We start from the raw sequence: 20980 nt of genomic DNA on the forward strand, positions 1-20980 counted from the left end.
GGAGCCCAGGTTGACATATCCCAGCCAGGGAAAATATCATCTCTGCCATCATCTTTGACTTTACCCTGTCAAATCCTAAAAGGTGTCTGCATGCTTAATATTAACCATTTTCACTTAAGAGATAAATAACATTAAATAAAATGTATTCCACAAGAGAATTGAATTTGATTGCTTGATTATTGATATATCCTCCAGGTACATCTGCACACAAATTATAATCGAGTCAATTGTTTTCAATACACCTTTATTATTTCAACAAAACCATTTAATTAATTTTACACTCAATCGATTTCCCCATGTAATTGAATACCATTGCCTGGTTTAAATACGTCAAATAGACTACACGGGAATGTTAAGTACGAGTGCAGCTTGTATGATCATCCTGCCAACAGTGCTGCATGCATCACTCCATTCTTGGCTGTTAACATATTTAAAACATACATAATTTTCTCTCAAACAGAAAACACAAGCAATATTTAGAAAAAGTTGAGAGTCAAATAATTTCAAAAACGTAATCCAAAATTCCCTTATAAAACAGAACTACCTTGATTTAAAAACTCTTAACAGTAGACATTGATTTTTAAGGCACACCCATAACATTTTCATTTTAACTTAGTCTACCCAGCCGACAATTGCAGATTTCCAATCTTAAATATTCTGGTGTTATTACATGGATTGAGAAAGGCTTTCCAACATCAAATTATCTACATAGTTCCATCATTCAAATATGAATTAAGCTAATAAAGTTCCCTGTTGAGAAACTTTATATGTACATTAAAAGTCAGGGTAAAAATAAGTTAGCAGAAACATATACATTATCACCTCTGCATAAGTAGATCATTTTTTTATTGCATCTCCTCATTCTCAAGTAGAGAATTGAGAGACCTGTTGGAGTATCGATTTTGAGAGTTACGATATTGTAGGTGGGTTGTGTCAGCATCACAAGATTGTTCTGCCGTAGGAGGAAGAGGAAGAGGAGGAAGCAGGGCATAACTGGACCATCTCGATCCGGCCCGAGCATGGTCCGGAGTGGGAAAGAAAGACCTGAAACGATGTAGAGGAAGACAGGCGAGAGAAAACAATGGGAGAAAAGAACAGAAGACAAAGAAAATTGGTGAATAAGAAAACAAGATACAAATGCCTAAAATAATTAAAGTAAAACATTGGATCCTGGTTAGGAAATTGATCACAGTAAGGCAATTTGATGCAATAACCTTTAACTACTTTTCAGCTTTATTTTCAAACAGTTCATAAATCATTCTGTAAACACAATCAGGAATCAATTTAATTTTTACCAGTGTTTGGTGAAAGTAATAAAGAAAATTTAAAAATACAACGATGATAAAAAAAACAAATACATACACTAGTGACAATATAAACCTTGATTTATTTAATCTGTCCAATTGGAACACAAAATTCTTGGTCCCGCACATATCTGCTTTGGGTTTTATATATTAAAAAATTGGTGATTTTATTGTTATTTGTAAATGGCGTTGCAAAATTTAAAATAGGCTTCAATACTGCTTCCGTAATGCAAGGCAATATGTGCCTCTCCTTTGAGTTGCCTGTACATTGATGCCAAGTATTCAAAAAACACTATTAAACAGGGACAAAAAATGTTTAATTTTATAGAAGCCTTCCATCCAAGGATATTAGTAAGCAGGTTGCTGGTTGGTCTTTGGAGATATCAGATGTCGCTGGGGAGGGGGTAAAAAGGAGTTCACGTTTCATTCCTGTGTGCATGCAACAAGCAGCAAGACAGCAAGGTTACTCCAGTTAGCTTGAGATCAGTTGTGTTTTCTTTCAGCTGAAAAGGGCATTGTGAGTGTAGAAGGCAAGATGTATCAGAGTTTCCTAAAAGAAAAAAAAAACATATACCTTTGCTTAACTACATTTCAAATTTGTAAACAGTTCAATCTGATTAAATATTTTTTTGGATTGGGTGAAAAATGTTAGACCTCTAATCTTTTACTTCTACCATTAGGTAGAAAAATACTAAATATCTTCTGATCGCTCTGAAGTTCTATTTCTTAGGCAAATCATTTTGAAACGATGTTTTAAGATGTCCAAGCAATGTCCACAATTATAAACTCAACAAAATATCTAAGAAAGTGAGGGTTGGGAAAAATTAAATCAATACCCTGAGACACCTTGTTTATCCCTACAACATTCCACAATTCCAAGTTTCTAGACCTAACTAAACCATGTATACTTCCTCAAAAGGAAATCAAAGCTCTTTTCTCTAATACACTGAGTGAACACACTACAGACAAATGTGGAAAAGAAAACACACCCATTATATACTGCTCAACCAGTTGCTCCTTTTCTGGGTCAAAATTAAGAACACCACATCCCTGCTTGCCAAACTATATATTTTCCACGAAACCTCACCAGTGCAGCCACAATAAATGTAATGAAGTGCCTCCAGAAAGCAACAGCATTGATGAAATAGTTATTCCTGTTTAGGATCATCAAGTAAATTAAAAACACCCAATTTCCATATGTTTTTTTAAATTACATTCTTTGATATTTGACTTTAGAGATACAGCGTGGAAACAAGCCCTTCGGCCCATCAAGTCCTCGCTGACCAGCGATCACACTGTACACTAGGGACAATTTACAATTTTTACCAAAGCCAATTAACCTACAAACCTGTACGTCGTTGGAGTGTGGGAAGAATCTGGAGAAAGCACAGGGAGGACGTATAAACTACGTACAGACAGCACCAGTAGTCAGGATCAAATGCGGGTCCTGGCACTGTGAGGCAGCAACTCTATCTCTGCGACACTGTGCTGCCCCAGCCAATGATCACCCGTACACTAGTTCTATACTACACCGTTGGGACAATTTACACAACCCAATTACACCTACAAAACTAAACAGATTTGGAAATAGCCCTGCATTTCACATAGTCCTGGTGGCTACCTTGGTATTATATTGGTAAATGAGTGCTGATCAAAGTAACAATCTGTTGGAGGAACTCAGCAAGTCGTGTAGCATCTGTGGGGAGGAAAGGAATTGTCCATGTTCCAGGTCAAAACCTTGCCCCAAGACAGGTGAGTGAGGCTGAGAAAAGTAAATGGCAGAGCTCCATTTAGCATTTCACATTTTCCCCCAAATTATAAAAATTTTCATCCCTAAGGCGCTGACCCTGGATTTATGAGGTGAATCTGCAGAGATCCCAGGCAGAGAAAGTTCCTACTCAGAAACAAGCAACCCAATCTGAGTGTGAATGAAAAACAAATATACCCTTAATATGTGACCTCAATCCCAAAACCATATTAGACTTCAACGTAAATTCCCAAACAAGTGCTACTTAAAGTTTTTGAGGTGTAATTATGCAATCAGGCAAATTAAATGATAAATGATTTTACTCTATAAGACAGTCCTAAAGTTGTGCTATAACTCTAATTGACATTTTGTGCTGTGTAAAGAGTTTCTAGCTTTTGCAATAAATGTACAAAACAGTGTTTGGTGGCTGTTATACTTTTTTTAATGTAACCTTATACATTCATTATTTTAGTGCTACATACATCAATCATTCAAGGTCATTTTTTATATCATGCAGTGAGTAAAGCACTCAATTTCTATTGTTATTTCTTCCTTCAGAAGTAATGAATTCTAGTGCGTAGTTACAGCTGTAGCCATATTTGAAGAACTGAAGACCAGACCCGTTCAATTTAAAAATCACATCAGAATCAGAGGTCCACTCAAAAAAATAATTCTCAATATGTACCAACTGAAAAGCTGCCTCTATTATTCAAAAGTCAAAGATAATGTAGGTTAAGCAGATGAAATGATTTTAAATAACAGTAGCAGCAGCATGATTGCACAATTTGTGTACACAATTTGTCATAATACTTAAGAAGGAAAATGTCCAGAAACTCCAGGATGGCTTAAATCAGCCAGAAGCAAATTCAAAAATCAAGCAACGAAAATGCCTGATCGCTGATTATCCACCCACCCTCTCTTCACATTGTTTGTATCTTGCAATACCTATAAATCAATAACTTCTTGTCAATTGTAGAGGCAAGAAGAACACTGAACCCAATGAGTATTTGCTGCAGGTTTTGATTAATGGTACCTTTGTCCATCAAATTAGTTGAGTCACTGGCTCACATTTGGTAAACAACGGTTAAATGAAATGTGTTAACTTCCAAAAGGCGCCCTGGTATCTGAATTTCTCCAAAGCAGCAACAGTTCTGCATCAACCTACCTCCCTCCGCCAGACGGTCCATTAAATGGATTCTGTGAGGATGAAGGGCTTAATACTGCAGAAGGATTAAGAAGTCCCATTGATTGTGGGTTTAAGGCACTATTTACAGGACTTCCATCTCCTTTCAATACGCCAGTACATTTCCAAGTATCCATGTAGTTAGCTGCAAAAAATCAAAAGTACTGGAAATTCAGTCAACAGTGTTTTGAACTTTAACGATTTTAATCCCTAGTGAACATTTCATTTAGTATCTGATAAATCTGTCTGCTGTCAGCCCACCAACTATACCATAATTTAGTTTTGTTTAGAGATACAGCATGGAAACAGCCCCTTCGGCCCATCGAGTCCAAGCCGACCTGTGCACTAGCATTATTCCACACATTAGGGACAATTACAATCTTTACCAAAGCCAATTAACTTATATCTTTGTAGGTTTTTGCAATGTGGGAGTAAAATCCACGCAGGTCATGGGGAGAACGTACAAACTCTGTAGAGCCTGTAGTCAGGATCGAACCCGGGTGGGTCTCTGATGATGCAAGGCAGCAACACTACCGCTGCGCCACCATGCCGCCCCTTTCTAAGTTTTAAATGCTACCTACATCATTGCAATGTCAAACAGACAACATTTAATACCAAGCCATGGAGTGATAGATCAGGACAAAACGTCGGCCAAAGAAGAGAGGAGAGATTTTGGGTGTGAATCCCAGAGTACAGGGCCAACAGAGAAAAAAGAAATTGGGGTCATTGGAACTGAAGGATTACAAAGTTTTTAGAGAACTAAAGAGATTACAGAAATAGGAAAAGCAAGGATTTTAATCGCAAGGAAAGGTTTAGAGGGATATGGAATGGAATACTTTATTGAATGGAATACAAATAGCAGCCACCTATGGCGCTGACAAAGTTACAAAGCACGGTGGCTCCCCCTTTTGTTCTCCTCCCCCCCCCCCCGCGGGATTATTATTCTTTGTTCTCCCCCCCTCCCCAATTGTCCATTGTTCTCCCCCCCATGCCAGGTCCTCCATTGTTCTTCCCCTCCCCCCCCCTCACGGCAGTTCCTCCACGCTCTCATCGACCGCGGGTCGACCCGAGAGGCATTGCCGCCGCTGCGAGGCTTCACCACCACCGAGGCCCCATCGTCGCGAGGCTTCACCATTGTCGACACCCCACTTCATGCCTTTGCGATGTCGACCCGGGCCCCAGCTGCAGGCCCCGTCGGCCCCAGCTCCTCCGTCCGACCCGTGAGGCCTCGGTCCCGACCGGGAACAATCTTTGCCTTTTTTGCATGGCTTTTGATTTGTTTTGCTCTATTTTGGTTTTGTATATATTTTCATTACAATTTTTTTTAAATGGTTTTGAAATAACAATGCATCTTTGGCATGAAATACCAGCACACCATATCACTACGATATGAGTGAAACACGGGCAAAGGGGACTAGCTTTAATGGGGATCTCAGTTGGCATGGACAAGTTGGGATGCAAGGGCCTGTTTCCGTATAGTATGACTCTATTTAATACTAATTGAAGATTGCAGACCGACTTTGTTCATTATGTATTAGTTCATCAGCTCTGTCTGAACCCATCATTCATCCAGGTTTACCCCCAACAAGATGTCAGGAGCTGAAACCCAGCTACATTTCCCCATGCATAATCAGGGCATTGTGGTCATGTGTAATGCTTCTTCTGCATACCCTTAACTGTACAACTGAATTGCTCATGAGATGAACACAGTGCTGAAGTAACTCAGCGGGTCAGGAATCATCTCTGAAGAAAAAGGATGGGTTCCAACCCAAAACATCGCCCATCCTTTGTCTCCAGAGCTGCTACCTGACCCTCCGAGATGCCAGCACTTTGTGCTTTTTTAAATGATTATTTATAAACCAGTACCTGCTGTTCCTTGTTTCTACCTAATGATAGTAATTTGTCCGATCTTCTCAGTTTAGTTTATTGTCACGTGCACCGAGGTACAGTGAAAAGCTTTTGTCTATTCCTGTACTGACACTAGCAAAATATATTCAGCTCAAATGTTCAGAATTACATTATTGACACGTCATGTTTTACACAGGGGCCTGAAAAGCAGCACACAATTCAAAAACGTGTCAATTAAACATATACAATAAATCATTTAAACATGTAAATTTGACCCCGTTATTACAAAAATACAGCGCAAAAAGTAACTTTTTGTACTAATTAAACAAGCACGGGATGTCAAATGAATAAATCAAACAATGAAAACGCTAGGTGTCTATACAAGTCATGGTTATCGATAACTGTGACTCGATTTAAAAATTGAAACTCACCTTTCCATAATCTGACACATCCATCATCTCCAGAGGATGCCAAGACTGTACCAGTGATATTCCAGCTTACACGCCACACCTGTGAATTATGATTATCGAACTGCGCCACAGTTTGAATTTCAAATTTTGCCGGGCCCCCAGAACTGCTCATTTCTTTTCTGAGGGTAAAGACGATAAAAGATTTAATGGAAACATTGATATAGGCTATCCAACAGATTACAAGTCAAAAGGCAACTATAGAAAGATCAGGATGAAGCAATCAAGAATTTGGAAGATGTAGAAACAAAGAACTGCATAGGCTGGTTAATACACAAAAAGACACAAAATGCTTGAGTAGCTCAGCAGGTCAGGTAGCATCTCTGGAGAACAGGGATAGATGTTTCGGGTCAAAACTCTTCTTCAGATGGACGTTTTCAGTTTTGTTGCCTCAAAGAAACTTGTACTATGACACAATGAAGAATTAGGATGAAAGTAATTCTCACCTTAAGGACACAAAATGGTGGAATAACTTCTACAGAGTCTGACCCAAAACGTCACGAGTCCATGCTCGCCAGAGATGCTGCCTGACCCGCCGAGTAACTCCAGCACTTTGTGTTCTTTTGTGTAAACCAGCATCTGGAGTTCCTTACTTCTACACTCTAATTCTTACCTTAATGGTTTTAGTGTGAAAATTCGAACATCTTTATTTGCTACTGCAAGAATATGGAATGACCTTCCGAGGTTTGGAGCAAAAGCAATGTCATGCACAGGATCGGTGACTGTAACTAAGGTTTCAGCTTTTGCATATTTCCTGTAATAAAAACAGAAGTATCGAATTAGGCTGCATTTATTTATTCTTTGTCCCAATTTCCTTCTAAATTAAATCCTCAATTGAAGATCCAGATGCGCATCCCAAGAATTCTTTCACTCGTTTAGTGACAATGAAAAAAATGACAACATGCACCTTAACAGATTAAAGCCATTGTTTTCGATACACATAATGCATAGTCAAAGAGCAGGGAAGCAGCCCAATGCATCCTTCGGCCCAATGCATCCATGCCAAATAAACTAGTCCCATTTGCCCTCTTTTGGCCCATATCCCTCTAAATCTTTCCTATCCTTTAAATTATGTTATTGTACCTGCCTCAGCTACTTCCTCCAGCAATTTGTTCAAGGAAACCCACCACTTGTGTGAAATAAGTTGCCCTTTCGGTTCCTATTAAATCCACCCCTCTCACTTTAAAACTATGCCCTCTAGTTCTTGATTCCCCTACCCTGGGAGTTCTCTCTCTTTCCATCATGATCCTGATACACCGCTGTAAGATTATCCCTCAGCCTCCTGTGCTCCAATGAATAAAGTCCTATCCAAGATGTATATAAAATCTGCAGTCTAAAAACAAGTTATATTGTCATGTGATGAGGAGTATTTCTTTATTTTTACATTTATTTTCGAAGTTATTGTTGAGAAAAGTGTGATCAATCATACCCACACAAGACAAATGTTGAAATGATTAATTGTACAAGTCTTCTAAAAACACGACAGTCATGGCTTCTGAGAGGAAGGTATAGGTACACCATTAATTCTTTACATGTTATATTATTACACATTTGTGCTTTATTACAGGGCAACAGGGAGGGGCAAAAATAACATTACAAATGATGTTGAGAGCCTGCAAATATATGGGCTGGGTATAACTTTTGGGCTCTATGGTTGTAATCTTTCATCAATATCTTGGGTTTTCAATAGAAATCAAATGGGACAAGAGAGAACTGAAACTGTAATTGATTTCAGAAGTCCCCACTTAATGAGTGTCTGCTTGTGAATTTGAGTTAATAGGCAGCACATTCTGCTTGCTCACAGCTCCAGCGGCCCTGGCTTGATCCTGACTTCGGGTGACCTCAGTGCAACTCTGTACATTGTTCCTGTGGCTGTGGGGTTCCCTGGGTGCTTCTTTTACATTCTCATTACTAAGGATATGTTAGTTGTAAGGTTAATTGTCCCTAGTGTGTGTTGATTGGGTCAAGTGGGGGTGGGTAGCCTGTCTAGATTGTCTGAACACTGGGCTCTTTGATGCAGAATCTGTTCACCAAACATTATTCCAGCATGTACGGATACTATCTTTCTTTTCTTCACATAATTATTGGGATGTAGCAATTCCAACTAAAACCCACATTTATTGCATATTCCCAAATGACCTTGAGAAGGTGGTGGTGACCCACCTTCTTGAGGCATTGCAGTACAGTTGAAGACACTTCCACTGTACATCGTGGTTCATTGTTTTCCATTTCAGAGGGCAATTGAAAGAGCCTCATTACTGTGGATGACAACACACCAAACAAACATCTACTGTACATTTACTTCACAAATGGTATTGGTGAGCTCTCATTCTTCAGGGAACCGGGGTTCCCCTCCCCTACTATAGATGAGGCTCTCACCGGGGTTTCTTCAATACCCCGTAACACTGCTCTCTCCCCATCCCCCCCCACTCGTAACAAGGGCAGAGTCCCCCTAGACCTCACCTTCCACCCCACTAGCCGTCACATACAACAAATAGTCCTCCGTCATTTTCGCCACCTCCAACGTGACCCCACCACTCGCCACATCTTCCCATCTCCCCCCGTCTGCTTTCCGCAAAGACCGCTCCCTCCGTAACTCCCTGGTCAATTCTTCCCTTCCCACCCGTACCACCCCCTCCCCGGGCACTTTCCCTTGCAGCCGCAAGAAATGGTACACTTGTCGCTTTACCTCCCCCCTCGACTCCATTCAAGGACCCAAGCAGTCATTCCAGGTGCGACAGAGGTTCACCTGCACCTCCTCCAACCTCATCTATTGCATCCGCTGCTCTAGATGTCAGCAGATCTACATCTGAAACCAAGAGTAGGCTTGGCGATCGTTTTGCCGAACATTTCCGCTTGGTCCGCAATACCTACCTGATCTCCTGGTGGCTCAGCACTTCAACTCCCCCTCCCATTCCGAATCTGACCTTTCCGTCCTGGGCCTCCTCCATGGCCAAAGTGAGCACCACCGTAAATTGGAGGAGCAGCACTTCTTATTTTACTTGGTCAGTTTATACCCCAGCGGCATGAACATGGACGTCTCCAATTTCCGGTAGCCCTTATTGTCTCCTCCCCTTCTCAGCTCTCCCTCAGCCCTCTGGCTCCTCCTTTCTTCTTCGCGCCCCCCCCCACCCTACATCAGTCTGAAGAACGGTTTTGGCCCGAAACGTTGCCCATTTCCTTCGCTCCATAGATACTGCCGCACCCGCTGAGTTTCTCCAGCACTTTTGTCTACCTTTTATAAATTCCAGATGTGTTTGTCAACTGAGTTTTGAAATTTCACAGCTACCATGGTTTCACAGTTTCCAAGTTTAAGATTCTGGATCATTAAAACAAACAAACGCTGGGGATCACTGGCCCAATAAGATAGCTATTTTGCTACCGGAGAGTCAAGAGTGTTTTGTTGTCAAATGCTCTGAAACAGGTTGCGTACATTACGAAGGGAGAAAAGCAATAAAAACAGTATTTCTAATGCTCTGTATCATGGCATACCTGGTATTCTCATTGTATTCATAAATTTGAACCTTGCCACCTATGTTTGTGATGTTGTCATCACTGCCCACTGCTATCATTGGAGGATGAGAACGGGAACTGTAATGGAAAAAAAAACATTGGATTTAGACAAGTACATGGATAAGACAGGTTTAGAGGGAAATGGGTCAAACGCCGGACGGTGGGACTCGTGTAGATGGGTCATGTTGGTTGGTGTGGGCAAGTTGGGCCAAAGGGCCTGTTTCCACACTGTATGACACTATAAAATGCAATTACCTCTGTAAAAGAACAGGTCCTTTTGGTCTGTGTTATTATATTTTAATGGATACAAAAATGCTGGAGTAACTCAGCGGGATAGGTAGCATCTCTGGATAGAAGGAATGGGTGATATTTCAGGTTGAGACCCATCTTCAGACTGAGTCTGGCAGACTTCAAAGTCAGGATTGAACCCAGTTCCCTGACGCTGTAAACTAGCAACACTACAGTTGCGCCATCGAGCCGCCCATTGGTTCATTGGTTACATTTAAATGTACTCAAAGCATGCTTTGGTGCAAGTGCCCACCGCTGTGCAGGCATTTTCTCACCTGGAGGGGTTCCAGGAAATACAGCTGCAGCTCAATTTGCAGGAGATCTCATGCTGCAGGGACCACTGACTGAGGTTCATGACGTCTGGGGCCTCGTATATCCGCACAACGCCATCTGCGGAACAGGTGGCAAGAACCAGGCCCATGTGTTTGGGGGCAAATTTCACATCCGTCACTGAAGTCCTGCTGTCCACCAGTGTAGTCCGCTTCACCTGTTTAGCAGCAAGTATTTATAAGTTTATCGTGCTAACAACATTCTTGTTCCAGTATTAGGTAACCAACTTACAAACTTCCCCTTCCCACATCTCTCCTTCTCACTTCTCTCCCCACCTTTTCTACTCCTCTCTTCCCTGTGCCGTATCTGGATTTGCATCTATTCCCCCCCCCCCCCCTTACCCCATCATGTCCCCTTGCACCTATATTCCCTCTGGCATCAGTTTCTGTCACTTCTCTCATTATTTCCTTACCTCACACCTTGTATTTTCACCTCTGGTCTTTGTACAAACATCTGCCAGACTTTGTCCTGCCCCCACCTCTCTTCCAGCTACCTCCCTCCCTCCACATCCCTGATCAGTCTGAAGAAGGATCCTGCCCTGAAATGTTACCTATCTATGTTCTCCAGTGGGACAGTCTATGACTAGAGGTTATAGCCTCAGAATTAAAGGACGTTCATTTAGGAAGGAGATGAGGAGGAATGTCTCTAGTCAGAGGGTGGTGAATCTGGGGAATTCTTTGCCACAGAATGCTGTGAAGGCAACGTCAGTGGGTATATTTAAGGCTGAGATAGATAGATTCTTGATTAGTATGAGTGTCAGAGATTATGGGAAGAAGACAGGAAAAGGGGGTTAGTGAGAGATAGATCAGCCATGATTGAATGGCAGAGTAGACTTGATGGGCCAAATGGCCTAATTCCATTCATTACTTATGATCTTATGATCGCCACAAATCCTGCCCGATCCACCGAGTTACTCTAGCACTTTATATCATAGAAACATAGAAACATAGAAAGTAGGTGCGAGAGTAGACCACCAGGTCCGTCGAGCCCGCACTGCCATTCGCTCATGGCTGAACACTAAACAGACACACTTACCCACAAACAGTAGACACAAGACACAGAACACAAAACACTACCCTCCCCTTTATACCGCTATCACCCCTCTCCACCCCAAGAACCGCGTGATCTCCTGGGGGAGGCAAAAAAACGGATAAAAACCCAGGTCCAATTCGGGAAAAAAATCCGGGAAATTCCTCTCCGACCCCAATCCAGGCGATCGACACTTGTCCAGGAGATCACTCAGGTCTACTATACTAACCATACCTAGGTCCATATCCCTGCCCTCTCCCCGTAGCCCCTTATCCCCTTGGCAGCTAAAAAACCATCTATTTTAGACTTAAATATATTTAACGTTTCTGCTTCCACTGCTCCCTGGGGCAGTGAATTCCATAAATTAACCACCCTCTGGGTGAAGAAGTTCTTCCTCATCTCAGTTTTAAAAGAGCCCCCCCTTATTCTGCAACTATGTCCCCTAGTTCTAGTTTCCCCGATCATTGGGAACATCCTCGGTGCATCCACCCGATCAAGGCCCCTCACGATCTTATATGTTTCAATGAGATCGCCTCTCATTCTTCTAAACTCCAAAGAGTAGAGTTCCAGCCTACTTAACCTTTCCTCATATGTCAATCCCCTCATTGCAGGAATTAATCTTGTAAACCTTCGCTGCACTGCCTCCAGGGCTAGTACATCCTTTCTTAAGTATGGACCCCAGAACTGTACACAGTATTCCAAATGTGGTCTCACTAATACTGTGTACAGCTGCAGCAAGACCTCCGTGTTTTTATACTCAATCCCCCTAGCAATAAAGGCCAAAACTCCATTGGCCTTCCTGATTGCTTGCTGCACCTGCATACTAACTTTTAGTGATTCATGTACTAATACACCTAGATCCCTTTGCGTTGCATTACAACGCAGCTCCTCCTCATTTAGAAAATAACTTGTCCTATCATTTTTTTCCCCAAAGTGAATGACTTTACATTTATTAGTATTAAACTTCATCTGCCAAGTTGTTGCCCACTCACCTAGCTTATCTATATCCTTTTGCAGACTCTTCCTATCCTCCTCATCCCCTACTTTTCCTCCCATTTTTGTATCGTCCGCAAATTTTGATATATTACACTTGGTTCCCTCCTCCAAATCATTTATATAAATTGTGAACAACTGGGGTCCCAGCACCGACCCTTGCGGAACCCCGCTAGTTACCGGTTGCCATCCCGAGTATGAACCATTTATCCCCACTCTCTGCTTCCTATTTGTTAGCCAATCCTCTACCCATGCTAATATATTACCCCCAATCCCATAATTTTTTATTTTTAGCAATAGTCTCTTATGTGGCACCTTGTCAAAAGCCTTTTGGAAGTCCAAGTATACCACATCCACCGGTTCCCCTTTATCCACCCGGGTTGTTACTTCCTCAAAGAATTCAAGCAGATTCGTTAAACAGGACTTCCCCTTCACAAAACCATGCTGGTTCTGTCCGATGAAGTCATGTTTATCCAAGTGCCCCGTTAGTGTTTCTTTAATAATTGTCTCTAACATTTTACCCACCACCGATGTTAAACTAACCGGTCTATAGTTACCCGCCTTCTGTTTACTTCCTTTTTTAAATATAGGTGTTACATTGGCCATTTTCCAATCCACTGGGACCGTTCCTGCCTCCAGGGAGTTTTGGAAAATTATCACCAATGCATCCACAATCCCCACCGCTATCTCCCTCAAGACCCTTGGATGTAATCCATCAGGCCCAGGGGATTTATCCTCCTTCAGTCTCATTAACTTCCCTAATACCACCTCCTTGGTGATTTTAATAGTATTTAGCTCCTCCATTCCTACCGCCCCCTGTTTATCCAGCGTTGGAATATTTTTTGTGTCTTCTATGGTGAAGACTGATACAAAATACTCGTTTAATGCCTTTGCCATTTCCATGTTCCCCACCAACAACTCTCCAGTCTCACCCTCCAATGGACCAACGTTCACCTTAGCCACCCTTTTTCTTTTTATATAGCTATAAAAACTCATACTATTAGTTTTTATGTTGTTCGCTAAATTCCTTTCATAGTCTATTTTCCCCGTCTTAATTAATCTCTTAGTTATTTTTTGCTGACCTTTAAATGCTTCCCAATCCTCTACCCTCCCACTATCTCTGGCTACCTTATATGCCCTTGCCTTCAGCCGAATACTATCCTTTATAGTTTTACTGAAATAAATATCTTTATTTTGTGGTTTTTGACTTGAGTAAGAACTTTCTTATAATAAAGTGCTTATAAAAGACAAGTCCTGGAAAGTTAATACAACAGGCACATACATTCAGACACACAAGTCAAGCTGGAAACTGTTGCCTGTACTTAAAATCAAGGTTGGTTGAGAAGAATGTCATAAAAAGAAAACAGGTGATATTTTGCCTCCAGATAAAAATGTTTTTACTTGGAATTTGAATACAAAGGGTAATGTGTCTAAAATAGTCTTGAAAATGGGCCCAAATAAACAGTACAATTTGGATTTAAACCAGAACAGGCATGAATACTGTACATATACTAAAATAATTTGATAAGGTTTGATTTACAGTCTGACCTCGTCAACTGAAGTTTAGCCGCAGTAGTATAATGATCCAAACTCACCCAGTGACTTTGACCCCGCAGTTTGTCGTTAGACTCGCCCACTATCTCCTCCCATACGGCAGCAGTCCGATCGAATGAGCAGGAGGCCAGCACCTGTCCAAACTCAGGGTGGGCCCATGTCACCCGCCACACTGACCCACTGTGCGTCTGCAAAAGAGGTTTTAATAAATACGGGACCCAGAGAGCATTGTGGCTTCAATGATTATGTATCACAGTTGGAATGCTGGTCCGAGTTAGAATAGTGATCATAACATTGAAATGTACCTTTCAGCCCATGAAGTCAGTATAGTTTTTATTTTAGTTTAAAGATACAGCATGGAAACAGGCCCTTCAGCCCACCTTGGCCAAGGTGATCATTGATCACCCGTTCACTAGATCTATGTTATCCCACTTTCACATCCACTCCCGACACACTGGAGGCAATTTACAGAGGCCAATTAACCTACAAACCCGCACACCTGTGGGATGTGGGAAGAAACCAGAGCACCCGGTGGAAACCCAGGCAGTCACAGTGAGAATGTGCAAACTCCACACAGACAGAACCAGAGGCCAGGATCAAAGCCTGGTCTTTGGCGCAGTGAGGCAGCAGCTCTACCAGCTGTGCCGCCCAACTTTGATAAGTATTTACATTAAACATGAACCTTTCCGACTCTATTTCATCTAAATACCAGCATTAGTGCATTGTTCCTTCATGCAGATCTGGATTGATTGTGCTTAAATTCTCTGAGGTTTAGAAGAATGCGATGTCTACAATCTCATTGAAAAATAGTTTTTAGTGAAATGGATAGGATAGCTCAAAAATGCTGGAAATACAAAATAAAAACAGAACAAAATGCAGGAAATGCTCAGCAGAGATAAAAACAGTTAATGGGTTAGCCTCAGGTTATTGATCTTTCACCTGAAAGTTCATTATTGGCAGATAGAGATGTCGAGAGAACGTTCCCCTTGGCCGGAGAGTCCAGAACAAGGCATTAGAATTTCAGGATAAGGGGGTGGCATATTAGACCTGGGTCAAGGAGAAATTTCCTCACATGGTTGTGAATTATTTGGAATTATTCAATCCAGGTGGCTGTGGGTGGCTAGTTCTTGAGGATGTTTAATCAATCGTTCAACAGGAATCAATGGGGAGAAACATAAATTGGCCATCTTAAATACAGTACAGTTCATTCATATAGTTATCCTTTTTCTACTTGTTGCTTTGTCCCTTCCATGTTTCAATCTTCTCATTAGTCATCTCACTTTTGACCACTTCAAGCTGCAGCCACATCATTTTTGAAATTTTGCAATAAAACATTTCTTTCTCACCCCTCCTCCCCCTCAAAGATGTGAGACATTCTCATCAAAGCCACACAGCAGGCTGGCATTCTCGTCCCCGCATCAGAGCAGTACAATAGTGGCATGCAGATGATACAACCCACCAGATTAGAATGAGGTCAATGTGTGCAGTTATTTCTGCAGCAGTCTTGGAGGAACTTTATACAATTAAAGGGAAACAGACAGAGAAGAAGAAAGAAAATGGATTGAGGAGAAAATAATTGTCTTCATCTCCTTTGAGTACAAGTTTAGAGATGCCTATTCCCAATAGGAAACAGTACTTTGTCTAAATTATGTGAAGAGGTGAACAACAGAATTACACAGAGATAATGACTCGGTTTTAGACTCATCAAAGGAATCGCCATTGACTCATACAAGTTTTTAAAGAATCAAAGTGCTTAGTAACTCAGCAGATCACGCAACAGCCTGAAGAAAGGACCTGGTCGAAAATGTCACCTATCCACATTCTCCAAAGATGCTGCCTGCAGTCCTCCTGTACTTTGTGTCTTTTTTTGTAAACCAACATCAGCAGTTCTTTGTGTCGACAGGTTTAAAAAAAAAATAATTATGAAAGTCAGTTACTGAAAAGGGATCAGTGATTTAAAAAAAGAGAAATTGCCAACACGATTAACAGCAGTTCTGCCCTATTTAGCACCACCATCAATCTGCAAACACAACGTGTGAATAACAGTGATGACAGCAACATTTGGGGGAGCATGCATATATGAACACTCGAGTTCATGCACATAGAAACAGTTACATTTTGGAAGCTATGTTACTATACATGAAATGTAGTTAAAGCAAGAGGCACTACCATCACTTTTAGCCCCCACCACTTCTAGCCACTGTAAACATCTCCTTTACCTTCCAGCTGGCTGTGCAGTGCCATTCTTCACTTTCGCCTTTGTCCCACACCTGGCAAGAGAAAGCAAAATCGGTTAAAAACGTTCAAGAGATTCACAGACAGCATTACACCATTCATTACAAATCCCAAGTTACAGCCTCTCATATTCCACCTGGGTAGTCTACAACCCAACAGCATGAACAATTTGAGTCATAGAGCTATACAGCCTCAGAATAAAAGGACATACCTTTTGGAAGGAGATGAGGAATTTCTTTAGTCAGGTGAATTTATGGAATTTGCCACTGAAGGCTGAAGAGCCCAAGTCATTGTGTGTTTTTCAAGCAGAGATTGATAGATTCCTGATTAGTACAGGTGTCAGGGGTTACGGGGAGAAGGCAGGATAATGGGGTGGAGAGGGAAAGACACAGCCATGATTGAATGACAAAGTAGAATTGATGGGTTGAATGGCCTAATTCTGCTCCTATAACTTTTGAACTTATGAACACTTACCTGAAACTGGCCCATATCACTCCAAACCTTTCCTATCCATGTACCTGTCTTTAAAACGTTGCAATTGTACCCTCCTTCAGCACTTCCTCTGGCAACTCGTCCCTTACCATCTGCGTAAAAAAGCTAATTAACGGTCTAATTTAAATCTCCCCTTTCATCTTAAGCATATGTCCTCCAGTTTATTGATTGCCTACACTGGGAAAATTCACCTTATACGGCCAGATTTATACATATACCGTAATTCCTGGCAATGAAGACGCTATTTTTTACCCAAAAATAAGGCACGAAAATGTACCTGCGTCTTGGGAGGCCAAAGGTCAGGTTATTAGCCAAGAAAGATAGACTTGGCTATCCCTCAGTATAGTAACATCAAGAACGATATTGCTGTACTGTGTAGCCGAGCCTATCCCTCATTGCTGGCAGCTGATGGGAAGCGGCTATTGCCACTTGGGGGGGGGGGGGGGGTGTTCCTTTCACAGCGTGTGGGGAGTCAGCACGGCCTGGGCAGCACAAATTAGCTGGGCCGCCAGGGGTAAAGTTGTGGGGAGAAGTTGAGAAGGAGGGGGGTCAGGGATCATGCCAGCAACTCACTCACTCACACCTGCCGCAGTGCTCCAGGCGTGGACCCACCGCATTGTAGCCGGGGAGGGACGTAGCTCGGGTGGCTGCGTGCGGCTGCCGGGACCGGACAGCGGAACCGGCCACCACCTCAGCGCCTGCTGCCGGCCCACCCACCAGCCAGCCACTGTGTCCTTTGGCACAGGCGCAACCGGTGGAAGTGGTGGTTGGCGGGTAGGTACTGGGCAGAAGGCTGGCTGCTCTGTCCCGGGCTCGCTCACTCTCACTCTCTCTCTTTACTAGTCCAGGGGCAGGCAACCTTGGTGCTGCAGCCAGTCCCGGGGCAGGTGACCTGGGAACTGCAGTTAGTCCCGGGGCTCGCAGGCAACCTGGGAACTGCACCTAGAGCCGGGGCTCGCAGGCGACCTGGGCACTACAGCCAGTCCCGGGGCAGGCGACCTGCGCACTACAGCCAGTCCCGGGGCAGGCGACCTGCACACTACAGCCAGTCCCGGGGCTCGCAGGCGCATGGGAACTGCAGCGAGTCCTGGGGACGCGAGGGATCTGGGAACTGCAGCCAGTTCCAGGGCATGCAGGCAATGTTGCCGACCCCTGGACTAAACCAAACACTTGATCCTGTCCCACTATATCTTTTTCAAAATTTAGCAACTTAAATTGGGGGTGCATCTTCATTGCTGGGAAATACGGTACCTCCAAATAGGGGGGTTGCACGTAAGGTCACTGGGCCATATGGCTTAACGCACGGAGCCGCTCAATCCATCTGGAGGACATCCGTAACTTCCGGTATATGTTATTAATGCAAGAAACGCGTACTTTCCAACCTGTTAAAAACCGCCAAAATGTTGAATTTTTGCGCTGAAAAAAATTGTGGAAGTCGGGGTAAGTGTGAGAGACATGTACCCAACTTTAGAATTTAAAAGTGAAGCGAAATTAAGGTAAAGAGAAGCGAGAGCTGAAGGGACAACAGCAGCTAAAGTACTTGGTAAACATTGGCTGTGCAGATATCGGAATTGAAAATATTGGGAATTATCGCGTTTGCTCACTGCATTTCATCAAGTAAGGCATTATTTGTGTTTTTTCTTGATTCCTTGGTATCTAAAAAGTCAGAAGTGATAAATCTGGCTGTAGATTTTTCTTCAGATGCGTTTTCATTTTGTATGTAAAAACTCACTTCAGAACCATGGGCGATTTAAAAAAAATTACAGCCAGATTTATCACCTGAAACTTTTTAGATGCCAAAGGAATCAAGAAAAAACACAAATAATGCCTTAGTTGATGAAATGCAGTGAGAAAACGGCCAATGTTCGCTAAGCACTCTGGCTGTTGTTGTCCCTTCAGCTCTCGCATCTATCTACCGTCATTTCTCCTCACTTTTGGAATTCTGAATTCAATTCAATTCAATTTTAATGTCATTGCACAAATACTGAGTATGGGTACAACGAAATGCAGTTTTGCGTCAGTCCGTAGTAGTGCAATATAGAAATTAAAAAAAAAAGAGGAAAGTAGGCTAAATGTCTCACAGGCTTATCCCGATTTCCATAATTATTTACAGGCAAAAATTGACAATTTCAGCGGGTTTTAACGGGCCCGCTACGCGGGAAACAATGGTAAGTGCCTACCTGCAGTTCATCGCGTGTACTCCATTTGGAGTAGCGTAGCAACAGTACGGGTCATGGGTCGTGACCCGACTGCCGTGAAACCTCCCTATAATCACCCCTCAGCCTCATACTCTCCACTGAAAAAAGGCCTAGCATATCCAGACTTTCCCAATAACACAAACCCGCCAGACCCCAACACTGCGATTCTTCAAAGCCAATTAATGCTTTACATGCAACCAAGGGACTGTACGTAACAGGAGTTTGAGTAGCCAAATGATCCCTCAGACCTACTACATTGTTCATTACGTTCATGGTTGATTATCCTCACATCTGTGAAGGCAAAGTTGACTTTTCAGATTGGCACCGTGTGTCACATTCTGATGTAGAGACTCGACATGAAATATCAACTATTCTTTTAGCACCAGAGGGTAGGGGTGGATGTGGCATGCTCCCATTCATGATGAGGGATGATGTGCTGGAAGTGGAGCCTAGTGGAGTGAAAAAAAGACCCAAGAGAATTGTGTTCTGTCTGTGGAGGACAGTGCATAAATACCTGGAAAATTGACAAAGAAAATAGTTTTGAACGTCATGTTGCCAGGTCTTGGCCTGCCCTGGAGCTAATACCCACGTGATTAACCTCCACATTCGTGTCCTTCCTTAAGATATATTCGGTTTAAACCAGCATCTGCAGTTCCTTCATAAAGAAGCCGAGGCTCATGCCTAGAGACACGTCCAGTAACAGGCCCTGACTGGGAGCGTGGGCCAGAGCGTTACTGCAACCCTGGTGTTAAGTCAAGCCGCAGGCCCCGGACCAAGCCCAGCCGGTGAGCATGGCCCAGCCGGGGCCCAGGCCTGGAGTCAAGTCTAGTAAAAGGTCCAGGAGGGGAGCATGGCCCAGAGCCAGGCCCACACGGCACATGATTAGCCGGACACCACGGACCAGGCCTGGAGTCAAATCGAGTTGCAGCCGGACACAGCTGAGACCCAGACCCAGACCCTGCCCGGACCACGGGCCAGACCCAGACCCTGCCCGGGCCAGACCCTGCCCGGACCAGACCCTGCCCGGACCACGGGCCAGACCCAGACCCTGCCCTCAGCCTCCTCACCTTCACGCTCTGGTCGCTGGAGCAGGTCGCCATCCGTCGACCGTGGAAATCGAAAGAGACATCGTGGATCAGGTCCTTGTGGTCGGCCGCGATGCTCCGAGCCACGAACATCGCCCTGGATCGACTGCGAAGCGAAGCCGGGCGGCGGCAGCGGTGGACACGGACCTGCGGGCCGGGGCTTCAGCGCCGCGCTTTACCGCGCTGTAGTGACGGTGGGGCCACGACCAGCTGTCATGCCCATCACTGCCCGCCAGGTGGCGCTGCGGCCGCGAGTTGGATGTCACCGTGGCCACTAGGAGGCGCTGCAGCCACTTGTTGGATGTCACCGTGGCCGCCAGGTGGCGCTGCTGCCGCTTGTTGGATGTCACCGTGGCCACCAGGTGGCGCTGCTGCCGCTTGTTGGATGTCACCGTGGCCACCAGGAGGCGCTGCAGCCACTTGTTGGATGTCACCGTGGCCACCAGGTGGACATTGGCCACATGCAAACTGGAGGAGCAGCACCTCATCTGCTTGGGTTGCTTACAGTATGCAAGGGGGGTGGACAACAGCTAGTGATGAAAAGGAGACACAGAGGTGACAAAAGCCGGGAGCGCAGCGCTAGAGTTCAATCTTGACTATGGGTGTTGTCTGTACAGAGTTTACGCTCTCCCTGCGACGAGTTCTACACGGGATCTCCGGTTTTCTCCCACACTCCAAATACGTGCAGGTTTGTAGGCTAATTGGCTTCGGTAT

General features: G+C 43.6%; 1 protein-coding gene across 1 annotated transcript; it reads right to left on the reverse strand.

Annotated features, from left to right (window-relative positions):
* Nucleotides 1-227: 227 nt before the first annotated feature.
* Nucleotides 228-20491, reverse strand: seh1l (SEH1 like nucleoporin). Its single transcript, XM_033019437.1, has 9 exons — nucleotides 20249-20491; nucleotides 16476-16526; nucleotides 14298-14444; nucleotides 10626-10837; nucleotides 10042-10140; nucleotides 7163-7303; nucleotides 6514-6671; nucleotides 4217-4379; nucleotides 228-1854 (listed from the first exon to the last, which is right to left on the reverse strand). The coding sequence occupies exons 1-9, from the start codon at nucleotides 20357-20359 to the stop codon at nucleotides 1845-1847; spliced, it is 1092 nt and encodes a 363-aa protein (XP_032875328.1). The 5' UTR covers nucleotides 20360-20491; the 3' UTR covers nucleotides 228-1844.
* Nucleotides 20492-20980: the final 489 nt, after the last annotated feature.

The sequence above is a fragment of the Amblyraja radiata genome, chromosome 4, assembly GCF_010909765.2.
Source record: "Amblyraja radiata isolate CabotCenter1 chromosome 4, sAmbRad1.1.pri, whole genome shotgun sequence".
Classification (NCBI taxonomy): Eukaryota; Metazoa; Chordata; class Chondrichthyes; order Rajiformes; family Rajidae; genus Amblyraja; species Amblyraja radiata.